The sequence below is a fragment of the Anneissia japonica genome, unplaced genomic scaffold, assembly GCF_011630105.1.
Source record: "Anneissia japonica isolate Jap-2015-1 unplaced genomic scaffold, ASM1163010v1 scaffold287827_len377088_cov200, whole genome shotgun sequence".
NCBI classification, from domain to species: domain Eukaryota; kingdom Metazoa; phylum Echinodermata; class Crinoidea; order Comatulida; family Comatulidae; genus Anneissia; species Anneissia japonica.
Window position 1 is genome coordinate 160,938 of NW_022743068.1, and position 26,356 is coordinate 187,293.

General features: G+C 34.1%; 1 protein-coding gene across 3 annotated transcripts in view; it reads right to left on the reverse strand.

Moving 5' to 3' along the window:
- Nucleotides 1-1,038: 1,038 nt before the first annotated feature.
- The window catches only part of LOC117119365, a 30,969-nt gene continuing 5,651 nt past the window's right edge, over nt 1,039-26,356 (reverse strand). Inside the window, exons 10-22 of one of the 3 annotated variants that reach the window (XM_033264162.1) lie at nt 26,194-26,297; nt 24,766-24,889; nt 23,341-23,782; nt 21,334-21,465; nt 17,782-17,959; nt 15,945-17,637; nt 15,361-15,837; nt 14,136-15,045; nt 11,652-11,766; nt 10,477-11,544; nt 9,774-9,859; nt 3,647-5,982; nt 1,039-2,836 (exon numbers count right to left, since the gene is read on the reverse strand). In XM_033264162.1, coding sequence (XP_033120053.1) covers nt 1,275-2,836; nt 3,647-5,982; nt 9,774-9,859; nt 10,477-11,544; nt 11,652-11,766; nt 14,136-15,045; nt 15,361-15,837; nt 15,945-17,637; nt 17,782-17,959; nt 21,334-21,465; nt 23,341-23,782; nt 24,766-24,889; nt 26,194-26,297 — 9,227 coding nt within the window. In that variant the 3' untranslated portion in view covers nt 1,039-1,274. The other 2 variants (XM_033264161.1, XM_033264160.1) reach the window with 2 other exon arrangements.

Sequence of the window (26,356 nt, forward strand, 5' to 3'; positions counted from 1 at the left end):
AGATGTGTATAAGAGAATAATGTATATATATGTTAGTACATATATATATATGTTAGTATATATATATATATATATATGTACTAACATATATATATATATACACTTGCACATTTCTTGCTATTTATTATCTACACATATGTATATATACATAAGATTTAATTTATGTATGAAACTACAGAATTCTCATATAAAATGTGTGGTCCTGTGAAGCACACATTCACTGTAATAAGTGAATTTTTTCTCAGTAAATATGATATAGTATTATAAATACTTTGTATTTCATACAAATAATAACAATATTATTCGTCTGGTGCTAAAGCTCATCTGTCCAGAGGTATGATATTAGTTTTAGAATGGACCTTTCCGCTAAGCTCCGCCCCTTGGATAATGTTGCTTAGGTCCCACAAAGACAGCAGTGTTAAAACATACGCGAACACGTGCGTTTGTGGGACAACACGTGTGTTTGTAAGACGCGCGCGCATTCCTAGCGCTGTTCTGATTAGTCAGTTGTTAAGTTTGATTGACACTCCGCAAAGGTCTATTAATACTAACAAATACATTTTTCTTACTTTAATACAATTTTGTTTCTTAATTTAATACAAAATCTGGAGTTTTAATGCTAACACTATATAAGTACAATAATAATTATTAAAAATATTATAGAATAATTTTAGTATACATTGTATCAGCATTAAAACGACATATTAATAAACAAAAAGTTTAACAAACAACACATTACAATGATTACACCAAAACATTAGAATAACAGTAACAACACAAACAATAAGTAACAAAGTGATTAAGCATAAACACATCTCTGTAATATTTTTAGTAAGTAGAAAAGGCAATATCTAACGCCATCATCACTAATTGGCTTGTTTGTATTCCATCAGCCTTCTGCATTTTTAAGCCCCAAATAAATCCAATATATGTAGCATATGCCTTTTAAATGATTAAGATGATCATGATGTACAATCAACTGTTAAATTGTTTAAGTCATTGAAAAACTACAAAACACCATTTGTTGATAATAAGACATAAACTTTACGAACATGGATTGTTGGTTTATTCACATTATGCCTCCTGAATTGCTGATTGTTAAACATTTCTATCTGTTGTTGGTTGCTATGTACCCTGAATTGCTGTTGGTTGCTAAGCATTCTACCATTTTGATTGTTGCCATTCACCTCAAATGTTGATTGCACTGATTATTCTGCTGGTTGCTGGTTTATTCACACTTAAATATGGCAATGGTCATTATGCCTCCTAAATTGTTAGTTAAACATTTCCATCTGTTGTTGGTTGCTATGCATTCCAAATTGTTGTTGGTTGCTAAGCATTCTGCCATTTTGAATGTTGCCATTCAGCATCAAGTGTTGAACGCATTGCATATTCTGCTGGTTGGTAAGCATTCTGGCTTCTTGAATGTTTCTAATTATCTCCATATCCTGTTGGTTGCATTGTACATTTTGCTGGTGGCTCATTCTGTCATTTTGGCTGTTGCTATGCATTGCCATACCATGTTGGTTGCATTGCATGTAGTGCTGGTTACCAAGCATTTCACCACATTGATTGTCGCCATGCATTCCCATAGTATGCTGACCAATTTGAATATTCTGTTCATTATTAACCATCCTGTTATTTTGATTGTTGCTATTCAACCCCATATTGTGTTGACCGCATTGCAAATGTTGCTGGTTGCTAAGCATTAAATGCATTTCGTTCTGTTGACGGTTCCTATGTATCTCCATTTGATGAAGCTCTATATTTTTTATACTTTGCGGGTTTCCAAACATTCTGTAATTTTCATTGTTGCTATGCATCCCGATATATTGTTGTCTGTCTTGCATAATTTGTGGGTTGTTAGGAACTCCTACATTGCGGCTGTTGCTATGTTGCACCACATTATATTGATCATGTAGCATATTCTGCTGGTTGCTAACCATTCTATCCTGTTTACCGCTGCTATGCAATGCAATATTGTGTTGCCTGTGCTGCGTAGCTTCTTGATTGTTTTGCCTTCCACCATGACTGTTGCTAAGCATTCCAATATTTTGCTGGTTGCTAGGTATTCCACCATGTTGATTGCTGAAATGCATATCATTATTTTGATGGATGCCAGGCATATATGGTTGATTAACTATTTCATTTCTTTGTTGGTTTCTCATGATTTCAAATGTTTGTTGGTTTCGATCTACAGGCATGCACTGTTGGTTATGCATTCCCATATGTTGGTTGTTAATTCTTTCCGAAATAAACTGCCGGTCCCTAGGAGTATTCATATGTTGCTGGTTGCCATGGATTGGCATACACTGCTGGTTGCTGGGAGATTCTTGCATATGTGGATGGTTGCTATGTAATGGTATGCGCTGCTGGTTGCTATGAGCCCCTCCCATATGCTGTTGGTTGCCATGTACTGGCATGCATTGCTGGTTTCTGGAATTTTCCATTTGCTGCTGGTTGCTATGGATTGACATACACTGCTGGTTGCTGGGCAATTCATGCATATGTGGATGGTTGCTATGCAATGGTATGCGCTGCTGGTTGTCATGAGCCCCTCCCATATGTTGTTGGTTGCCATGTACTGGCATGTGTTGTTGGTTTCTGGAATTTCCCATCTGTTGCCGGTTGCTATGGATTGGCATACACTGCTGGTTGCTGGGTGTTCCTTGCATATGTGGATGGTTGTTATGCACTGACAAGCATTGCTGGTTGTTATGGGTCTCTCCCATATGCTGTTGGTTGCCATGTACTGACATGCATTGCTGGTTTCTAGAATTCTCCGTCTGTTGTTGGTTGCTATGGATTGGCATACACTGCTGGTTGCTGGGTGTTCCTTGCATACTATGCAATGGTATGCGCTGCTGGTTGTCATGAGCCCCTCCCATATGTTGTTGGTTGCCATGTACTGGCATGTGTTGTTGGTTTCTGGAATTTTCCATCTGTTGCCGGTTGCTATGGATTGACATACACTGCTGGTTGCTGGGCATTTCTTGCATATGTGAATGGTTGCTATGCAATGGTATGCGCTGCTGGTTGTCATGAGCCCCTCCCATATGCTGTTGGTTTCCATGTACTGGCATGTGTTGTTGGTTTCTGGAATTTTCCATCTGTTGCCGGTTGCTATGGATTGGCATACACTGCTGGTTGCTGGGCATTTCTTGCATACGTGAATGGTTGCTATGCACTGGTATGCACTGCTGGTTATGAGCTGCACCTCCCACATGTTGTTGGTTGCCATGTACTGGCATGCATTGCTGGTTTCTGGAATTTTCCATCTGCTGCTGGTTGCTATGGATTTGCATACACTGCTGGTTGCTGGGTGTTCCTTGCATATGTGGATGGTGACTATGGTTGTTATGAGTCTCTCCAATATGCTGTTGGTTACCATGTACTGGCATGTTTTGTTGGTTTCTGGAATTTTCCATCTGTTGCCGGTTGCTATGGATTGGCATACACTGCTGGTTGCTGGGTGTTCCTTGCATATGTGGATGGTTGTTATGCACTGACAAGCATTGCTGGTTGTTATGGGTCTCTCCCATATGCTGTTGGTTGCCATGTACTGACATGCATTGCTGGTTTCTAGAATTCTCCGTCTGTTGTTGGTTGCTATGGATTGGCATACACTGCTGGTTGCTGGGTGTTCCTTGCATATGTGGATGGTTGTTATGCACTGACAAGCATTGCTGGTTGTTATGGGTCTCTCCCATATGCTGTTGGTTGCCATGTACTGACATGCATTGCTGGTTTCTAGAATTCTCCGTCTGTTGTTGGTTGCTATGGATTGGCATACAGTGCTGGTTGCTGGGTGTTTCTTGCATATGTGGATGGTTGCTATGCACTGGCATGCATTGCTGATTGTTATGAGTCCCTCCCATATGTTGTTGGTTGTCTTGTACTGGCATGCATTGCTGGTTTATAGAATTTTCCATCCGTTGCCAGTTGCTATTGAAACACTGAGGATCGCTAGGATTTCCTCCCACATGTTGCCGGTTGCAATGGTTTGGGAAGCACTGAGGATTGGAGGGATTTCCTCCCATCTGTTGCTGGTTGTTATGGATTGGCATGCACTGCTGGTTGCTAAAATTCCCTCCCATATGTCTCTGGTTCCTGCGTATTGGCATAAATTGCTGGTTTCTAGGATTTGTGCGTTTTTGATTCTTCAGGAACGTCTTACTTCTGAGTGATATAGTACGATCAATTTTATAACTACCGTAACGCATTCTACTTTTAAAAAATTTACGTTTATAATCGTAATTTCTACTGGCATTCTGACTCCTACTATCACTACGACTTTTTTTATCGTGATAATTTTTACCAGAATCAGAATAGTTTTTATCATGTCTGCTTTCTCTCTTTTTCTGGCCATTCTTCTTGTCAGCTGTTTGCAAGTTTGAATCATCCTTTATCTTGTTGAATTGAATTTTATCCCTATCTTTGTCTTTTATTGTGTGATCATTCTTACTGCCTCTCCTCGGCAAATTGTCTTTTTTTCTTTCATTCATTTGAATCTTTTCACTACTTCCATCCTGTTTTTTGTGATCATCCTTATTGCAACTAATCTCTGCATTCGCTCTCTTCTTTTTCGCATTCATTTGAATTTTATTATCTTTACTTTCGTTATCATTGATACTGCAACTGACCTTTGAACTTGCTTCTTTCTTTTTTGCATTGATTTGCTTCTCATTGTTTTTATCTTTTATTTTGTGGTCCTTCTTACTGCAACTATTCTCTGAAGTTAATTTTTTCTGTTTTTCACCGAGTTGAATGCCGCTGTTTTTATCATTTCTTTTGTGATCATTTTTACTACTACTGACATTAGAAATCGCTTCCTTCTCTTTCGCACCAAATTCGCATTTCATTTTGTCATTTCTATTCCTTTTTTTCAAATCATCCTTTGAGCAACTGACCTTACTTACAACTGAATTTACTTTTTTCTTTACTTCTTTGTTTTGAAGGTTATTGTTATTATTTCCTTTTCGTTTGTGATCTTTATTACTGCAACTCATTTCAGTATTTGCTTCCTTCTTTTCCTCTTTGATTTGAATTCCGTCAACTGTTTCATCTTTTCTTTTTTGACCTTTCTTACTGCAATCATCCTTTGAGCAACTGACCTTACTTACAACTGAATTTACTTGTTTCTTTACTTCTTTGTTTTGAAGGTTACTGTTATTATTTCCTTTACTTTTGTGATCTTTATTACTGCAACTCATGTCAGAGTTTGCTTCCTTCTTTTCCTCTTTGATTTGAATTCCGACAACTGTTCTTTTGTGACCTTTCTTACTGCAACTGACATTTAAAGTTGCTCTCTTTCTTGGACGCAACTGAATGCCTTCATTAATTCTGTCTTTACAATTGTTATCATTATTACAACAACTAATTACTGATTTTACTTTTCTCTTTTTCTCACTAAGTTGGATTTTATTTATATCTGTTTTGTGATTGTGCTTACTGCAACCAACCTGTGAATTTGCTACTATTTTTACATCATTTTGAACCTCACTATTTTTACGTACATTTTTTATATCATTCTTAATACTACAGAGTTCTGAAGTTGCTTCTTTCCTTTTTGTATGAAGTTGATTGTCATTATCTAAATCTATTTCTTTGTGATCATTCTTACAGCAGTTTTTCTGCAAACTAATAACTACTTCCCTTTTCTCATTGGGGTGAATACTATACATTTTTACACATCGCTCAAGTTCGAACTTGTCATGATCTTGCAACATAACAATACACCTTTCTCCAGTACTTAGTAAACTCAGTTTGCCTTTACATTCTTTCTCCTCTCTGTTACTTATTGTGACTTTCATTCGCTGTTCTAGCCTGCCCTCTACATTACTGAAAAAACTTGTTTGTGGTTCAACACACTGTAAATTTGTCGTTGAATAAAATGTTGTGCATGTTTTGTGCTCGTGTGCACAGGCACTCACATGTTCTTGTACACGACCTGTGACAGACGCTTCATCATTTTTCTTGTTACTGAAATATTAAAGCAAAATGCTATTAACTACAAACAAGAAATTTTCCTTACTGGAATAAAAATTGTAATATATTATCCTTTATTCTCATAAATGAGCTGGTGATCATTTTTAAAATGTTCATAGCAAAATATATGTAATAAATCTGAAAAAAAAAAATAAAAACTGAATACTGTATATACAATGATCTCTCATTGGAAGTTGATAACTAATTTTTATGAGTAATTTTATAATTTAATTAAATGTTTTCCAATTTTGTCACACAAATTAATATTAAAATAATAATGTTGGGTTTGTTTTCCAAATATTCTGTAGATTTGACATGGTAATCCACATGCTATAATTCAATATTTTTACTGTATTGTTTTTTTTCTTATTTCATTATTGTTTTGTTTGTTACAAGAAGCTGCACATCAGTTTGTGGAGAATTGATTGATTGGCCTGATTAACTGATATACACATAAACTGATGTATATTTCCCTACCAATCCATATTGTAAAAAACATCATCAACATGCACTATTACATAAACTACTGAATAATGTAATTTGTGAATTGCATGAGTTGCACCATGAGAAAAAATAGCACATGCCAACAACAATTAGGAGCAACTCATTAGGGACACAGATATGCAAAAAATAATTCAAAAATAAACACAACCACGACAAGCAAACCAAGCAAACCAACATAAAATCCATAACATAAATGTGGCGATTCCAAAAATTCCAATACCACTAGCGCTATTTTTATGAGCATAAAGTAGGATAAGAAATACCAAACAAGGTAGTTTTGTATCTTTCCGAGTATAAATTGTGTTAGATTTACAAATTAAGAAAGTACTTTCACAAACAAATTAGTGGTAAACAACCATTAGCAAAAACACCTAAATGCAGGAAAATTCCTTCTGTTTCTTTACTCTATGCTTAGATTGAAATGTGTCTTTCAGTTGTAAATTCCATACGAATTGTTATGTTGTTTAGAGAAACCCACAGTAATACATTTCTCAAACCAAAAGGATAAAGTAAATTAATTTAAGGAAATTCAAGACTTAAAACTTAAAAGGAACCATACAATCAAGAAAAATTTAGAATATAATTTATGCAAAAAGGAATAATAGTAATATTAATTGGAAAAATTGACAAAATAAATTCCCTCATGCATTCAAGGTTCCAATATAGCAAGTCTAATAACATTTTCATCAAAATTTAAAAATGAACCATTTCTTATTTTAATAAACCAGACTATTAAAGCATAATAAACAAAATAATAAAATACTAGGGTACTTTACCAAAAATTGGTCCAGTAAACATGATTTTCGTTTCTAAGATTAAAAATATGAAACTTTAAAGATATAGCTATAGATTTTTTTCAACTTGTTTGGGTTTTTAAACGAATGTTAGTACAGAAATACAAAGGGAAGGAACTTTGCGAAGCGCAGAATACATGCAGCATAAGGCGGTCATTACACCAAGTGCTGGTTTTTGGGTAAAAAAATAACATTTCTACAAGTTTAAAGAATAAATGAGTCATATGGTATACCTTCAACTTAAAAATTGTATGCAACCTTTAAAACATTCTTCTGTGGAAATAAGTTTTTCAGTAGAGTGTTGAAACAGATGGCGTTATGTAATAAGTATATAATTTACAAAAAAAACATCTGCATTAACACAATCAAGGAAATTGAAGCATAAATTAAAATTTATCAAATTAGAATCCCTATATTTTTTTCAAAATATTTTTTCCATTTGTTGTCCTCCAATATTGGAAATTTAAAGCAAAGTAAAATACAGCGTATTTCAAATGATTATTAGATTATTTAATTAATTAGTTTAGGATTATATATTTTGTCTAACATATATTAATAAAACAAATATCAAAACTATTACAAACTGTTGGAATAATAATTAATAGTAATATGGCCTTATGTGCCTCATGGCACGAAGAGGATAGGTGAGGTGATTTAATATTTAAAAATAAATAAAATAATATTAATAACTATTACTAACAAATAAAACACTAATTATAAAAATAATTCTGCTAAAACCATTACAAATCATTAATAATAAATATTTTATAAACAAAATAAAAATAACAATAGATAATAATATTTGTAATGTAAATACAAGAATAAATAAATTTGGAAGATGGCAATGGAATAGCATGGGGAGTGGGGCATGTATTCAGGCGGATTGACATTTAAAAAAACATAACATCAGTAAAGGCAACATAGACGAAAACAAAATGGTTCATAAAGAATTGCAGTACAATAGATTATAAAAACAACCAATAGATAACATGGCTACAGGTAGTTGGAAAAAGAAACCCATGAATATGATCTGATACTGCAGTGGAAATTTGTTTTTGAAACTATATAGTTTCAGAAATATTATCTTTTTTATTTTTATTTATCTTTTTATATTATTAATTTCAATTTACGTTTACTGCAATCAATCAACAAAAAACAGTGTTTTTATAATGTAAAATAGTGAATGCTAGCAAATGTAAAAATTTTAAATTATATATTTTTCAATAAAAAATTTCTGAAATGTGATTATTAAAAATGTTCTTAAGGGATTGTAATAAAAGCAGTACAGGAGCTCCGAATGAATGGTCATGGGTTCGAGTCAAATGTTGATGAAATTGTGACCTTGGGCAAGCGAGACATCTTATATATGTTTTTTTCTCTCTCAATCTACCAAGATCTATTAACGAAGAGCTGGTGTTAATAATTTGAAATGATCTGCTGACTTTGCAGAGGATGTTGAAAATTGTTTACAATTGATTCTGCATAAAAAAAAATTAACATAAGTACATCTCTAAAAAATACACTATATGCAGGGGCAGATCTAGTAGAGGGCACATTTCAATGCATATCAATGTTATGTGCTACTCACTTATCTATTCTGAAATTGTTGTGAACACCCCCCTCCCCCCACCAAAAAAGGAACAGGAAACTGTAGCTGGGATGTTGAGCTCTGTGCCTTTAACTGTTAAAACTGTGAAATGATAAATTGCCCAATCCCGACTGACCCAAGATCATTGAAATCTCCATTTAAAAAAAAAAAGTTTCCACAAGTAGCCTGAACACTTATGTTTAAAAAAGACACTTTAAGTCTTAATTTGATATCTTAACCATGGATTTCACAATGGCGGTTACTATTTTACCAGTTAAATTTTATTAAGTGTTGGTTAGCTATTAACCTTAGACAATTTCATAATTCCCAACCTAACTCTAACAATTACAATTTTCACAACGCTTGGGGAACACAACTACTGTATTCTTTTTTGGACTAAATTTTAATGTAAAAATTAAACTTTTTTAATGTAAAAATTAAATTTTTGTATTTTAAAAATAAAAAATTTTGTAATGTAAAAATAAAACTTGTTTAATGTAAAAATTAAACTTTTTACTGTGTTATACACATCAGAACTGTACCATGCTATACCTGCCATTATCACCTTTGAGTGTAAAATATTTGGAGTACAGTAGTTTGAATTAGACTGCACTTGCAAACAAAGCGGAAGCTGCCAAAGTGTTAAACCTGGCATATTAGGAGGTTTTGTTAACATCCGGTGAGGAATTTTATAGCTTCAAGATTATTGAAACAGCTATCATGCGTGAATGGCTGTCATGCTTGGCTGTAATAAGTGGGAGACATGCTTGGAATATAAATATGATATGTGAGGTAATTTTGGCAGGTATAGCATGCAGTTAGGAGGTAATTTTTATATTTTAATGAATAGATTAAGCTGATGGTATTAACGAGGCAGGTGTTAACGAGTCACACCTTACCTGGTATCCTGAAGGTTACATGGGTCGCGATGACTTTGAGAGATGGAGCTGTTGTTATTGGTCAAGCCAGACACAGCTGTGGTAACCTACAAGTACAAATGGTTATACAGTCTAAATTTTAGGTTAGATACAAAAATAGGCCCAAGCATTTACATAAACCATGCATCACAAACCTATGTAGCACTATTACCTATCATGGTAATTTATAAATATTAAGAAATAAATAAAAGGGACTCTATACTGCAAACTGATTTGAAAAGGGCCTCCTCAAAAAATATTACCATAGAAAGTATAGAAAAAATATTGAAATACTATCTGTGACTTAATTATAAAAAAAAAACTAGTTTGAAAATTCTTTAAAAATATTGAATTTCCCTTTCAGGAATGTCAAATAAGGTTATCAACTTCCAATGTTCAAAGTAAAGCAACCTCCGTTACATTATCCTTGGTCAAATTTCACAAGACATGCAGCCAGGTTAAACATGTGAACTTTGCCCAGGAAGAATAACCAGATTGTTTTTCAGTCTGAATGCCTACTTACGTTTTCACAGAATGTATAATCATTGAATCAATTGAATTGCATTGAAATTGCAAACAGCAGTACAATTTAACCAAAGGTAAAATTACCCTTCATCCTGCTCAATTAACCCATTGCAAATACTGCTTAACAGTCATAATATTTAATACTTTGCTCGACACTCACCTGCTGAATGCATCCTGCTGTATTAAGCTTCCCAATAGCTTGATTCATCTCTTCACTCACTGATGACTGAGTTCGGTCAAGATCACTTAGTACCTTCAAAGCATCAATTTTCTGTTTTCCAGATTCATCAAGAGTGCCTTTACTCTCAACATCTACAAATGTTGGTTGCTTGTTGATTTTACATACACCTTGTAGTGGTGTTTTAAACCCTTCCGGATTGAGCTTTCCAGTGCAAGTGTCAAGACGTGCTTCCTGTTGGTCATTAGGAAGCGAAGTATCAGCTGGTAGAACTTGTATTTCTGGAACCGTCAAGTTGTGGATGTTTGCTGGTGAGACTTCCTTTGACCGACTGAAGGGATGAAAGCGGTTTGAGATACGACTCTCTATCTGTTTGCCCTCAGATCTTGAGCTAGCACATTCCGGATTAATAGGTGGGGCACCAATAACAGGAATTGGTGCTCCTTCAGGAACTACCTCAACCTTCCTATTGGAAACCTTCACTTCTGGCATATTTATGTGTGTAGGTTTTTCTTTGCTTCCAAATATTGAACTTGATTTTGTCAAGTTTAGTTTGATGGGTTTTGACTTTTGTGGAAAGCATGATGACTTTGATAAACTGTCCGAATCCTTCACAACACTTACTTTTCTTTCAGAACTAAATCCCTTGGAATCAGTCTTTTCCTGTTTGTTGCTAGATGGTCTGCAAGAATCTTTATCACCAGAATCATTCTGTTTTGAAAACCATGTTTTACCATAATCGTCAGACAACAAAACATCCTTTTTAGTAGCATCAGTAGTTTTGACTGCAATATTCATGTTTTTAGGGTCAAATTTCACTTCATTGTGGGTTGTAGTTTGAGTACTTTTTTTATTGGTACCCAGTGGCACTGAGGGAAATTCATAGCTATATAATTTGTATAATTGTTTACATTTTTCTCTGAATGAACCGGTTTCAAATGTTCTTTTATTTCCAATTATCTCTTCATCCTCAAACAGCAAGTCATCTTCTGTCTCTGAGAAAGTCTTCTTTTGTGCTGGACTCTCTGCTGATGAACAAACTTCCACAACCTGATTTAAAAATAACCAGTACATAAAGAAATGTATCTGTGTGTACAAGACAGTATAAAGTCACTCATAACAATCAGAGAAAAAAACAAAAAATTCATTTGATTTACCTTCTTCCTAGTGTTGACCTTGTTGCGTGTTGACAAATATTTTTTATGATGAACAGAGGCAAGTATGCCTTGAATTAGACTGTGTGACAGATCAAGTGACTTTGGATTGCTATTCCTGATAAAGAATACATAAAGTATACAGTATTTTCATTAAAAAAAAAAGATTTTGTATATGTAAGGAATAGTATTATTATATCTGTTTATCATGAGGAAAGTCTTTGATATAATTTTCAATTGAATGATTTAATTACCATTAAGCAATTCAACATTTTTATCAGATCAACGGAGAGAGAGTATACCTTATTCCTTAAGTGGGTGGGGGATGTGGGGGTGATAATATCTCTGAGAACCAGAATTCCATGTGGTACCTGAAGCACTCTAGTAGGACAAGTGATTAACTGTTTTTGAGTCAGGGGGAAAATTTCCTTTAAACTTCATTCTAGAATGAAAACAGTGAATTTTATGGTCATTTTGATAAATTTTTATGCAAGAATGGTGATTGCTCAAAAAGATGGGGTAGGAGGGGTAGCTGGTCGAACCACAGAAATCCCTCTGTATCCCTCTGCTTATCAGAGAAGTTCGGAATACAATGAACCTTTCCAGAGAGTCAATCAAACTTAATAACTGTCCAATCCCCATAGCAACAGGAACACACACTTGTGTCTCAAACACACGTGCTGTCCCACACGTGTTTGCATATATTACAGTATTACACTGTTCTTTCATGGGACCTTAGCAACAATATCCAGGAAGCGGGGTTTAGTGGAAAGTTCATTCATCCTGGTTTTAATGCCTTACATACAAATGAATATATTATGGATCCTCACAAATATTTACCTCAAGTACTGGTTAAAAATTTGAAATATTGTACATATGTACATGTGTGCATGTAGTGATCCAAAAGAATGTTAGTTGGGAGTAGTTGGTTGAAATGCTTGCTTTTCAATCTTAGGATATGAGCTAATGTGATCACTAGATTGAGGATGCATTTGCTGAAGTGATCGCTTTTGATTCTTTAAGAGGAGACATGTGCTGATACAATCGATTTGATGTTAAGTCTTTTAAATAGAAGATGAATGTATTGATGTGATTACTGCTGAGCTTGACAGACTAAGACTGCATGCTGATGTGATCGTGGTTGAGTCTGTAAATGAGGCCATGTGAGAAGGTGATCAATGTTTCTTTGGGAGAATGCATGTGTTGATATGATCACTGCTGAGTCTGCATCAGAAGGTGATCACTGTTCAGTCTTTGGCAGAATGCATGTGTGATGTGATCTCTTTTGAGTCTGCATGAGAAGGTGATTGCTGTTGAGTCTGTGGGAGAATGCATGTGTTAATGTGGTCTCTGCCGAGTACATTGATACTAAATATTGAGGTGATTGCTGTTGAGTCTGTTCGATAGAGATGTGTGCTGATATGAAAGGTTGTCTGTTAGAGATTTCATATACTGTACAGTATACTGATGTGATCGATTAAGGTTGCATGTGTTGTGTTGCAGAATGTAATCAAAAAGCAGCATAGACAGTATGTTTTACATGGTGCTTGCAAATTACTAAATATTTGATTTGCAAATGAAGAGTTACATAACAAATGTGTCTATGACATAAAATTATGTGATTATAAGCACATTTTCATATAAGCACTGCAATGAAATAAAGAATTTACTGTCATGAACAACTGAGCTCAAGCTTCAATGACTAAAAGTAATGGTTTGAGATACTCTCTACAAATTAAGAATGTACTTTACGTTTCAATTATCTAGTTGGCCAGGATGAGATCATGGGAAAAGATACACCATGTAATTTAAGCGAGGTTGTACCTTTTCCGCCTTTTCCTGATACGACGTATGCTACCATTAAGCAGCGAGCGGCGAGGAACCTGGATGTTCAGTGGGCGTAAACTTAACAAAGACATACAAACATTAAACATTTTAGATGTTTCAAAACATTAGAAGTTGTTTTACTTGCATTTTGAAAAACTTGATTTCTATCTTATTCTTTTTTGTAAATATATTTTAAAATAATTGGTCGAAGAATTTTAAAATGTGTTCTAATATTTTAAAAAGCATGTTCACTGCTAACTACAGTACAACTGTATTTGTAGCGGCATATGACACGCCACTAAAGCATACACATAGGCAAAGAATATGAGCATGATGCTGGTATCCAGTTTGCATTAACTGGACATACACTGCGCAAAGTTAGTCTCTATGTGATTACTTTGAAAAGGAAACGAGAGATGTGCGACGGACTGTTTTCAATAATGATCGATTCAAACTGCTACGGACAAATCAAAAATTGCCATCACATCAAGAGTTTTCACTGAGAGAAGATGAATTCCTGGGTCCATGGATGGCCATGCTTTACCCACAACACAGAAAATCAAAAATTAAACATTAAGCATACTCTTATTTAATGCACATATTTTTTAGCATAATTTACGAACTACAAAACAAAAGCAAGCACTGAAATGCATACTGTACCTGTCTTTATGAATACTGTGGAGGACACATTTGGTTAGTTCTTCCTCCTTAGAAGCAGCTCCTTCCCACCAGTTGGTACGATCTTTTCCACATGTAACATTCACAGTGAGATCATCTTTTCCCTTGCGCTTTACCGTCACATTCTGCCTGACTCGATGCAATGTCTTAAGTACTTTCTTCATGCTTTCGCTATCGCTGCTGCTGGATCCTGCATTACTGCTGTCATGTCTGTGTCGGGGGTTCTTCAGATTGTAGAGCTTACTGCAAAAATGTAGCATATTTTTGTCTTCACCAGACTCACTTCCGGACATACTATCTCTTTGTTTCCTGTTTCCTTTCTCTTTAGAATTGGACTTTGTGTTGTCTTTAATTGTAGGAATAAATTTGTGCTTGTGAACCTTTTGCTGGTAATTGCTACTGGTTTCTGAAGAAGACCTTCTTTTCCATTCCTTAATACTTGGTCTTCTGTTATTTCGTTGGATCTGCTTTTCAAGTTTAGAGTTTTCTTCATGATCTTCTTCCGAACATGACCTCTTATGAACAGATTGATGATTCAGTTTTGTTGAATTATCATTTACAAATTGTTCATCCTGGAGGTGTGTACTGTTTTGTCGAGGTTCTTGACTTTCACTTGAGGTGTGATGATTCTCTGAAATGTCTTTTTTCATAACATTGACGTTATAGCATGGTTCCTTACTGGCAGGTCTTGTTTTTATTTCACTAATTTTCCCCTCATATTCCACATTACTTTTGCTTCTCTTAATTCTATCAAATTCTGTTTTGCTGAATTTATCAATAGTTCTGTCTCCCTTGCTAATGCTTTTGCTTGTAGTTTCCCTTTCAATGGTTGCTGAATGATGCCTACGTTTTTTAGAACTCCAGCGATCTGGACTGGAACTTCTCTGTGAAACTGTAAAGACATATTTTTATGAAAATATATTATCACAATAAGAATTTAACAAGTAAGAAAGCATCTTAACCAAGCTACATCTCCACATTATTCCCGTCTCTACATTTAACACTTATGAACACTGACTATGGTGTCTCTAGGGGAGTGTTTCATAATGTTGTAGTTCAGCTACAGTATAAACAAAACATATATCATATACTTTCATAACTAGCCCATAACAGCGCCTGAGCGTGACGTCACTGGCCCACAACATTATTGACTGAATGACTGAAATCAAAGCTATTTACAATATTTAATCTAAAATTTGTTTATTACCTGGTTTTTTGTTGTTTCCTTTCTGCATTTCTGCCACTTGTTTACATTTTTCTTCGTCAGCATCATTTTCCCAACCTGAACTCTTCTGATCAGACAGATGACTCAGTTCTGTTGGTCCTGTATTCCTTAACTGTTCACCATGGATGTCGGTACTGTTTTGCCAGAGTTCTTCATAATTGTCTGCAGCGTCTCTCTTCGGTACATTCAGGTTTTGGCAGGCTTTCTTACCAGCAGGAAATTTTTTATTTTTCCAAACTTCATCAGGTCCTATTTTCTTTTGACATATTATGTCCTTTCGCACAACATGACTATTGACTCTTAATGATGTATCAGCTTCTGTCTTACTGCATTCATCAGTAGTTCTATTGACCTTCAAGTTGACGTCGCTGCATGTGGATACTTTTACATCAATTGCTGAGTGATGCCTACGTTTTTTAGAACTGTAGCTACGATCTGGACTGGAACTTCTTTGTAATTCTACAGAAATAAGACAAAAAAATTGTTTTAAGTCAAATTATAAAAGGAATCACTACAGTAAACATACAACAGTGTCATTAAATCATAGTAAGAAGTTATTTACTTACTTTTATCATTATTTCCTGGTGGTTTTTCTGAATTTGAAAGAACGGCCGATTTGAATTTAGATTTCTTGCTTTCTCCAGATTTATTTCTAATGTGTAAATTAAGAAACTCTTTCATTTGCTCCATTTCACACCGACGGGCACTTGGAAGCTTTGTGGCAGTGTCTAGGTATGCCTTCATATCTGAAGCTGCAGAAATAGGTTCACTATCACTACTCTGAATTGCTATTCCTGGTACTTCTCTAGACGTCACCAAATCTTTTGAGCTTTCCAAGAGTTCTTTTGACTTCATTCCTGTGTTGTCTTTCTGTACATGATTTACTTCATCTTTCATCAATGACCTTGATCGTGTGTATTCACAATTTTTAATCTTTTGGCTTGAACCTTGTTTCTGAACATCATTTTCAGACAAGTTTCTTTTTCTTTTACAATATGATGGCTTTCCACCTTTAGTGTCTTTTTTGTAACTTTTCTTTCTAAAAGCAGTCTCCAACTTACCTTCATCTCTATTATCCACATTTACACATGTTTTAATCTTTTTACTTGAAAGCTCTGGATCTCTTGTGGTATTTCGGCTTCTTTTCTTATCATTCAACGATCCTTCTAAATTATCTGTAACTGTGTTGTCAACTTCATCTAGTTTTGAAAGGGGATATGAGACAATCAGGTGTGGTAAAGAAACCAAGTTTTCAAAATCATTATTATTAAATTCAGACGCTGTAGCAGAAATGGTATTTAAGGATTCATCAGGAATGCACTCAGGCTTTGGCAATATCCTTTCACTGGTAGATGTTGACATAGCAAGCTCATTTGACAGTACATCTAAAACAGTATTTTCACAGAAAGAGGAATCTGCAGCACTAAATTTAGTTTGAAGATCTTCTGAAGCACAAGTACCTGCTGAATGTGAAGCTGAAGAAGGTTTCAAACAGTCTTGATTTGAAAATGAAGGAAATGATTGACAAGTAGGAGTTGTAGTTAATGAACTTCTCTCACTCGGTAAGGCATCATCTTTAGTTTGCTGTGATATAAATTCCATAAAAGTCTCACTGTAGCCAGTCTTAGACTTGATAAATGAGGAATCATTTGAACTATTGGTAAAATCTTTCTGTAAAGTTGATGATGATTGTGTTGGAAAATTTGTGAACTCTTCATTGATAGAATATGATACAGTAACTGTATCACTATGATTGACAGTACCAGAAGTAGTAAAATAATTGTTGGCAGCACCAAAGTCATCAAAACCACTAGAAGTATCATTTAGAATACTTTTACTGACAGCACCTTCGGTGGTAAAACAATCATTGACGACAGCACCAGTACCAACTACACTTAAGTCATCAAAAGCACCAAAAGCAGCATCAACAGGATGATCACCATAACAAGATGACTGGCTACCATTTGGGGCTAGAGGAGGGCATTCGACATTTCTTATTTCTTTTAACTTTGTAAAGACAGTTTCTGGAAGCTTTACTTTTTCCAATATGTTTCTATCCAGTGCTGGTGTATTTGATGCATTAATAGCTAAAAACCCAATATTTGCAAGTGTTGGTTCTGGACTTGCTGGCGACATCAAGTCATCATCATGTGCAGATTGGCTAGGCTTCACTGGTGTTGTAGGAGGAATTCCTTCACTCTGTATAGTTTCATTATTAGGTTGCTGTGATGTCACCAAATGAGATACGGGTCTTTGTTCCTAAATAAAATATAAAAATAAACTAATTTAAAAAATGATTCATTAACCAAAACCATATTATGCAGGCCATTAAATTTTAAACTCTAATCACTTCATCTAAAATCATGTATACACAACATTAATTTTCGCAGGTTTTATACAAACCTGGCATTCCTGTTGTTGCTCTACAACCATCTGTGGATTAACCTGCACTGGTTGTAATAGTTGATGGTTTGAATATTCTAACTCTTCTCTGGCTTTCCGCAATGCATTCAGCTGTTCTTGTAGTTCTTGAATCCTTTCATTTGCATTTTTACCAGTGTCACGTTTTGGTGCTTTTTCCCTGGATAACAAAGAAAGACCAGTTAATAAAAAAAACTAATTAAAAAAGCTTTCACTCTTATCTGTCTACAGGATTAAGGGGTTGTTCACAATAACATTTTCACAAGTGTACAAACAGTACTCTTTTTCGGTACCCCCTCCCTCCCCTCTGAAAGTGTACATAAAAATGTTGATTTTGCAAAACCATTCTCATTTTTTTTTTGTGAAATCAACTAAAGTACTGTACTTGGTTGCTTAAAAATGTCTATTATATATATGGTTCTATTATAATTAGTCATAAAAATGCAAACACATTAAGTGCAATTTTGAATCAACATTTTCATGCATATGCAAAAGTGTACAAATTTGTCTACCCCCTCCCCCTAGCGTACTGTTTTTACACTTGTGAAAATGTTGATAATGTTGAACGACCCCTACTAGCTATAAGACAACATAGAAAAAAAATTTATTGCCTAAGGACACAAACACTGTGGGTGCCCACTGTTAGTTAAACGATTGCTGGTAAACAGAGGCATGCATCAGAGAACACAAACTAAGATAGCAGTTGTTGGCTAATCAATAAACACGGTTGTTAGAGATCATACACCTTGTGAACTAAACGTTATATTAAACAATTAGTTGCTTTTTAATAAAGAATAAACTCAGTAAATAAAATTTAAAAAATTATAGATATAACTATATAAACAAACATTTTTGTTTATATAGTTTTATATAAATATAACTATATAAACAAACATGTTATAACATCTTGTCACTTTTTCGAAGTTTGTGAAAACACCTAACATTGCAATTTCTCAAGTTAGTCAAATGCATCTCAGTAACCGACTTCAAATATTCGTACTGTAGTAAATATAAAATTTCCGTAGCACCTAATAATTTGCTTAAATCACAGGTACAGGATAATAACAGCTGTAGAATTCAAAGACATGGAACAGGACAAAGATTTATGATGGGCCACTTTTTCTTTGTTTTCAAAATAATTTATCAGTAATCTGACAAGTATGAGTTGTCTAGGGACAATGTAACCAGACTCTGATGGAAAAGTAATTTGTTCTGGACTTTAGACCTATATATTTATGTTACTAGGCCAATGAAAAAATTCCATAGTATTTTTGTATATTTCTGTAAGCCTGCGTTTAGGCAAAATTTCTGAAGCAACTATGTAAGTTTGTTATAGTTCTTGAGAAGTCTGACATTGTATAATATTTGATTGATATTGTCATATCTTCATCATTACCATTGTCATCACCATTACAAAAACAGCAACTATTCCCCACCAAAAACACCACTTCATCACCACTCATCACTTGCATCAGCCTCTGTTGACCTACTGCAGAGTAAAGGCCTCTCCAACATGACACCATAAAAGTAATTTTTACATATCCTCAATGATGTTACACAAAATAAGGCTCAGTGATCTTGTCATATTTGGGTTAAAGTTGAAATTGTCCATTTGATTTCGTTGATCGCATAGTAATATCTATAAATTGAATATTTAAGCATTATATGGAGAATGAATGCATGCATGAATGAATGAATGAATAAATAAATGAATAAAAAGATGAATAAACAAATGAATAACAGAATGATCAAATGGATGAATAAATGCATGAACAAATGGATGAATGAATGGATATGGATGGATGAATGGATGGATGGATGGATAGATGGATGGTTGCATGAATGGATGGATGAATGAATGGATCGATGGATGAATGAATGAATAAATGGATGAATGAATGGATGCAAGTATGAATGAATGAGTGAATAGTAAGACTTTGCTAACAAATTTTACACTTTCTTTCTGCATAAACAAAAACTGTCTGCTATAGAATCATTATTGAAAATACATCAAAACATGCATCAGCAACTACCGACTTATGCACTTTGTATCCAAAACTGCAATGTGACAGGTAACAAGTACAAAGAATTAAAGATGAAGAATGTAAATTCCTGATGGCATAATTAATGTCCAAATATTGAATCCCGACACAATGGTGTACATTTTGATACTTGGAGTATGTATTATACTATCTAATGTAAATTTTATTATGGCAATTTTTGAAATGAATGAATGAAGTAATTAATTAAGAATGAATGAATGAATGAATGAATGAATGAATGTATGAATGAATGAATGAATGAATGTATGAATGAATGAATGAATGAATGTATGAATGAATGAATGAATGTATGAATGAATGAATGAATGAATTAATTAATTAATTAATGGATGAATGAATGAATTAATGGAGGATTGGATGAATGATGAAAGTATATTAAATGAACGAACAAATGAATGAATGGACAAATGAATGAATGAATAAATGAAAGAATAGTACTGTAATACTTGGTATTTGCGACTTTAACATGTTCCTCTTGCCTGAACAAAAACTGACTGTTAGTGTTACAGAAACATTATTGCAAATATACTATAATCCACAACAGTGATAACAGACTTGAAAGCACTTTGTATCCAAAACAAAAAGAAAGGAAGTACAAAGATGACAAGTAACAAAAACTGAAAATAATGAAGGTGAATCATCGCATTATAGCATTAACAAAGAATATGCAAACAAAAAAAAAGCATGAAAATAGTAAAATACAGGTAAAAACAGGTAACAATAAATGCATTGAATTCATTAAACAAAAAGAGTAGTAGGAGTGGCTGCATGGCATAACCAAGAGGTTATATGCATCCCCATCTTGCTCTGTTTGATAAGCTGTGAAATGGTTATACTTTCTTTCAGGCTAGGTGACCGTGCAGGTAGGCTATAGTATAACCTCAGGCTTAAAAGCATAAAAGGCCATTTCAATATTACCACCCATGCCTGCACTGATGCCGATTTGTGAAAACTGAGGCTGCACCTAACACTAACCACTGGTTATTAATCCAACATTTCAAAACAACAAAATTATGCATGTGAAAAAGCTATTACTACATAGTAATATTGCTAGAAACAAATGCTATGTATGAACATGTTTCAAACAAATATGCCTGACAGCTGAATTTATGTAAACACATTATACACGACTCTTATGCACCAAAAACTTTCTTAGGTTTGAACAATGGGTCGATGATATGTCGATAAGAGTGCTGAAAAATGATACAGCAACCATAAAACATCTGAGATGAAAATTGTTATGGGTGCAACTAAAAAAGACAAGCTAAAGAACAATGCTAAAGAACAATGCTAGTGAGAATACTGACTGGTCTTTTTGTGAGCACCAAGACAGATGGTTGAGAACAGCACATATTCTGCTCATTGCTTTAAATACGTGTTCATGATCAGGCAAGCATTTGAAACATTTTGATTAGTGCAACAAAAGCATCTCCTTTTCCCATGACACAGATGATTCAGGAAGAAAAGTTACCTAGAGAGATTCTTAGCTGTTGAGTCTACCAAGCCAAAATACCGCACCAAATATGGCACAGCATAACAGGAATAGTAATCTTTCATTTGTTGTCCATTCCACATTTTAAATGGGATGTATATGTAGGACATGCTGTAGAAAAAAAACTCACAATAAGAACATCCACAGATATCAAAAGCACACAGTACAATACAATATCAGAGGGGTGCAAATCAAATGGAATCTCAAGCAAAAAAGAGCATTTATGGATTAGAAGTAACATATATTAAACAATGCTATGCAATAGGGGGTTACAAACAATTAAAGCCATCATTTATATGTAAAATTATTGCTATAAAATTAATTTATTATTTACATAAATATTAACTCCTCAGACATTTATGGATCTTGGTGAAGGAAGTTGAGGTTCGGCATTTTTTAAAAATATTTTGACTATAATGAAAAATATATTTTTTTAAAGGAGCTAAAAAGGCTGGAATAATCTTAATGGACGGTAGGCAATGCGACAGTGTTATGCAATTTTTTTGCTTTAAGTATAGACTTTAAAATGGTCTTTGTTGTATTTTTGTGTATTTTATACTTTTTAGGCATAAACACATTTTTGGTTAGAAAAAAAAAAAAAAAAAAAAAAAAATTTCCTACTGACCTACCCATTTTTTTATTTTCCCAAAACGTGGCCAACACAAGAAATTTTTTTTTTGCCTTATATAGCACGTCAAAGCAATAGATATCAAGCAAAAGAGAGAGCAATCAATGGAGTTGTCACCTGGGAGTTAAGAAACTCGCTTTCCAAGCTGGGAAGCCAGGTTTTTTTTGTTTTTTTGTTGTTTTTTTTAAATAATAATATTAATTACTATTGTAATTATTTATAATTCCTGTTTGCTAATTTGTGTATGCTTGTATTTTGAATGTTGCCTTTTTGACGCTTCTACTTTCTTTCTGAATGTGTTTTTGGTGTGAATTTGTGAAATGTTTTTTCTGTAATTTTAATGTTGATTTCCTATTATGTCTGATTTGTTTCATGCTTTTTGATGTTATTGATGTTAGGCGTAATTTGTAATTCTTTAATGGTTTTGATGCAATAAATTCAATTATTTAATATAAATTATAATAAGTAAAATAATAATAATTACTGTAGCAATCATTTATAATTATCTAATAATCATAACAATAACAAATAATTGCTATAGTAATTATTTATAATTTTGTTTTCTCTTGTTTTATCTTAACAATTTATGTTATGTTAATGTAAATTTCCTATTTTGATGTTGTAACATAATTCGTAATCCAGCCTTTTTGGCTGCTATGTTTTATGCTTTTTATGAATTTTTGAATTTTGAATAAAATACCATTATTTATATACAAACAGCACTGACTGGAGAATGCAACACAAGAATTGTTTTCAACGATGATACGCTCAGACTGCAAAGGCAATCAGCAGATTGTGTCACGTCTTCAAATGCCCACCAGGTTTTGATAAAATTAGCCATTAAGTTAAACTAACAATGAACAATGAGAACACCCACCTTTATACTTCGAAGAATTCAAAGACACCGAGATAAAAAATTAAAAAAAAAAAATTTAGTTTGACTGATTTAAGTGATTATCTCAATATTACTTTTGAAACTTAAATCCAATAAAACAAATAATAAATGCCAAACTGGTATCTTTTGATAAAATTTCCATTATGATATTATATTCCGTGGTTATTTCTTGTACAGTATTACATCTATTTTGTGCTTTTGTTTGTATGTAATTGTATTTTTTTTTTTTTTTTTTTTTACTTTATTACTACAGTTTAATTATATGGTATTATTTTTTTTTTTCTCAAGCTTATTTTGTAGCAAAACAAGAGTTAACAGCAAGAGCTAAAAGGCCATGAACATGTAGAGTTATCACATGTACAGTAGCATGTAGATGTCAATGCAAGATGCAATATATATTTATGTTAGTAATTAGCATGCTACTGAAACCCAAATAGACTCCCCAAAGAAACCAAAAACTTACTCTGCCCAACCGCTTCCAAATGTACCATACTCAGAGGTGTCGATGGAAGGGGGAGTGCAAGATGCCGGGACTGGAACCACAGGTGACATGGACGGTGACGAATCAATTGAATTCCCTGGGGAAATGCGAAAGACAGAATCTGCCTGGGAGGTGCTACTCGTAGGCGGTTCGGATGGAGATGAAGATTTTGACAGTCTTGGATCTCTTTTACTGATTGCTGTCTTGGTTGGTGGTGGTGGTGGTACTGGCCTTCCATGCATTTCAGCAGAAGGTGTGTGAATCTGATCCAATAGCTTCTTCAATTTTTCCTTCTTTGCCCTCACCTCTTCGATGTGTTTACATTGGTCTCTGAAGATTTTAAACAGGCAGGGTTTGGCATCCGGTGCCTTTCTAGCATGGGGTACAGGGTCAGACTCGCACATGTCAAACTTAATTCCGCAATCTATGCATAAAAGGTAAAAACTAGCCTTAAAATCATTATTGCATAGTTCTGTACATTTAATTCCACAGGTGTAAGTTCAATCTAAACTAATCATAGGCATTTATGTAAAGTCTCAATGTATACAATCATATATATCATAATAAAAATATTTAAAAGAAATGTGTCTATACATAACAATGTTTGTTGTACAAAGTATTATATAAATGCAGTTTGCATGTGTTACATCTACTTCTGACTGACAACATGATCAGTATGAAGGACACAATTTTTACCATATTATCTTTATCATTTTCAGGTAACTGTTGACTAACTGAGTGTACTGGTTATTTTTATATTCAATTTTCTTTTAAGTTAAAGATCAAATAAATAACATATAATAATAACAATAATATGTAGGTTTTTATATAGCGTCCTACACAAGTCTCATCAGCGCTTTTTCCACATTATTTCCCCAGTCATTGGAACGATGCTTATAGGGGAAATCCATAGTTTGCTGCATGAAATATACCAGCGCATTTTACACTTGAAATCCTCAGGTACCCACTTATACTCCTGGGTGTAGAGAAGTAATGCAGATGAAGTGCCTTGCCAAGGAAAAAAGTATATTGCAAAGCGAGGGATTAAAACGCTGATGTCAAGGTTGGGAAACAAAATCGTACCCGCTGCACCAAACCACTTCCACATATATTATCGTGTGTCTAATGTTCGTTCCATATGTATTTATCATAGTTTTGTCATAAGATACATCAATATTAAAATTGATTTTATTTATTTATTTTTCAGTTAGATTTAGTGATTCATATTTTTCAGAAATGTTCTTCAATATATCTTCTTTTATAAAATGTAAAAACATGATAATGTCCAATATTCCGATTCTCAAACATTTTAGGTGCTTGTGGAAAATTAGAAATTGGAAATTGCGACAGAGGGTTTTGCCAGAACCGGTCACATATGCCATGAATATTAGAGAGTGTTGTATGTACCTTTCAATGGGCTGAGCATTGGTGCCTTAGATGAGAAGAGGCAGTACAGATTACTGCATGTTGGCTCTTTGTCCGAAGTATAAAAGAACAGCTCTCTATTCTCTTGCAGTTTTACAATGGTAGCCTTGAAAAAAAAAAAAAACACATCAATCAATAATAAATAATCAAATATATACGGCATCAATTTCTAACTAAATTGAATTGGATTTTTTTTTAACAAAAGAAACCAAGAAAAACTTATGAGACTAATTTCAAGTGGGGTCAGTCTGGTAGTTAATTTGGCAGTACACTGGGAGTCAGTCCCCTGCATTTGTCCAAAGAGTGTGCTACATTCTTTAACATGCACACAGGCTAAAGGTTTAAAGCTCAATGCATGTGAATAACCACCAGGGGCAGATTGCTATAAGCGGTTTTTAGACATTCTTAACAGTTAGCCGGCTATAATCGTGACGTTACTACTGGTCTATGATTATAGACCATTGCTATACCGCGGTCTAACCAGTTAGCCGTCTTAAATTTGAAAGCCTACTCGGAGGAGGCTTAAAACGGTCTTAAATCATTTTCACCATGGCGTTTAATGCTGATTAATTCAACAGTGCAATGGCAAGACCTAGGTCTAGATCGTCAAATTCGGAGAATCGAACGACGAATACTCCGCACACTTTTTAGCGTCTGTAAAAATAGGTCTACGGCGTTTATTTACATTCATCTCGATACATTTGCGTGCATCGAGCATGCGTGAGGTCGCCCTCAATCTTACGTTACCAAGGAGTGCTTGTTTGCGTTTCAATACTCAAAACGGTCTTGGGGAAGACCGTTTTATAGCAATGGTCTTAGAAGAATGACTTTAGTAAGACCGTCTAAGAGATAAAGCCAGCTTTATTCGAGGAGTTAAGACTACCAGTTAAGACCGTTTTATAGCAATCCGCCCCTGAACACAAATCGATTCTAAAGCCCTGTCCAGACATGCCTAAATATGGTCATGATGACATCACTTCATGACCATATAAAGACACATCATGACTATATATGGGCATACAAATGAAAATTTGGACAGAGCTTAAGCCTGTATACAAGGAAGTCACATTCTTTGGAAGGTAGTTTCAAAGTAAGTTAAAAGCATAAGGAAGGAAATATTGTCCATTAGTTATTGCACTGTAATGAGTGTTTTGAGATAATGCAAAAAAGATGGCAAGATTGAGTAAATTAACAATAGCAGGCAAGTAAAACCGTTCATTCAAATAAAAAGCTATATAACTTATGAAGAATGAAATATAGTATAATTTTTATAAAGCCTGATAAACTTTTACAAAGCATATACTAGCATATTAACATATGTATCACATGCGTGGGGAAAACGTTCAGTTTGGATGAGATAAGATTTTTTTTAAATGAAACTATTTACACAATGAATTATTAAACACTTACAATTTTGCGTTTTTGAAGGTAAGCTACTAGGTGTGCGATCCTTGCCTTGTCATCATAACCTACTCTGCAGACACAGCTTATGTAGTATCGGCCATTCACAAACACTGACAAAAATCAAATAATTGATTTAAGTATATCAAGTAAAAAAATGTATAACTATACC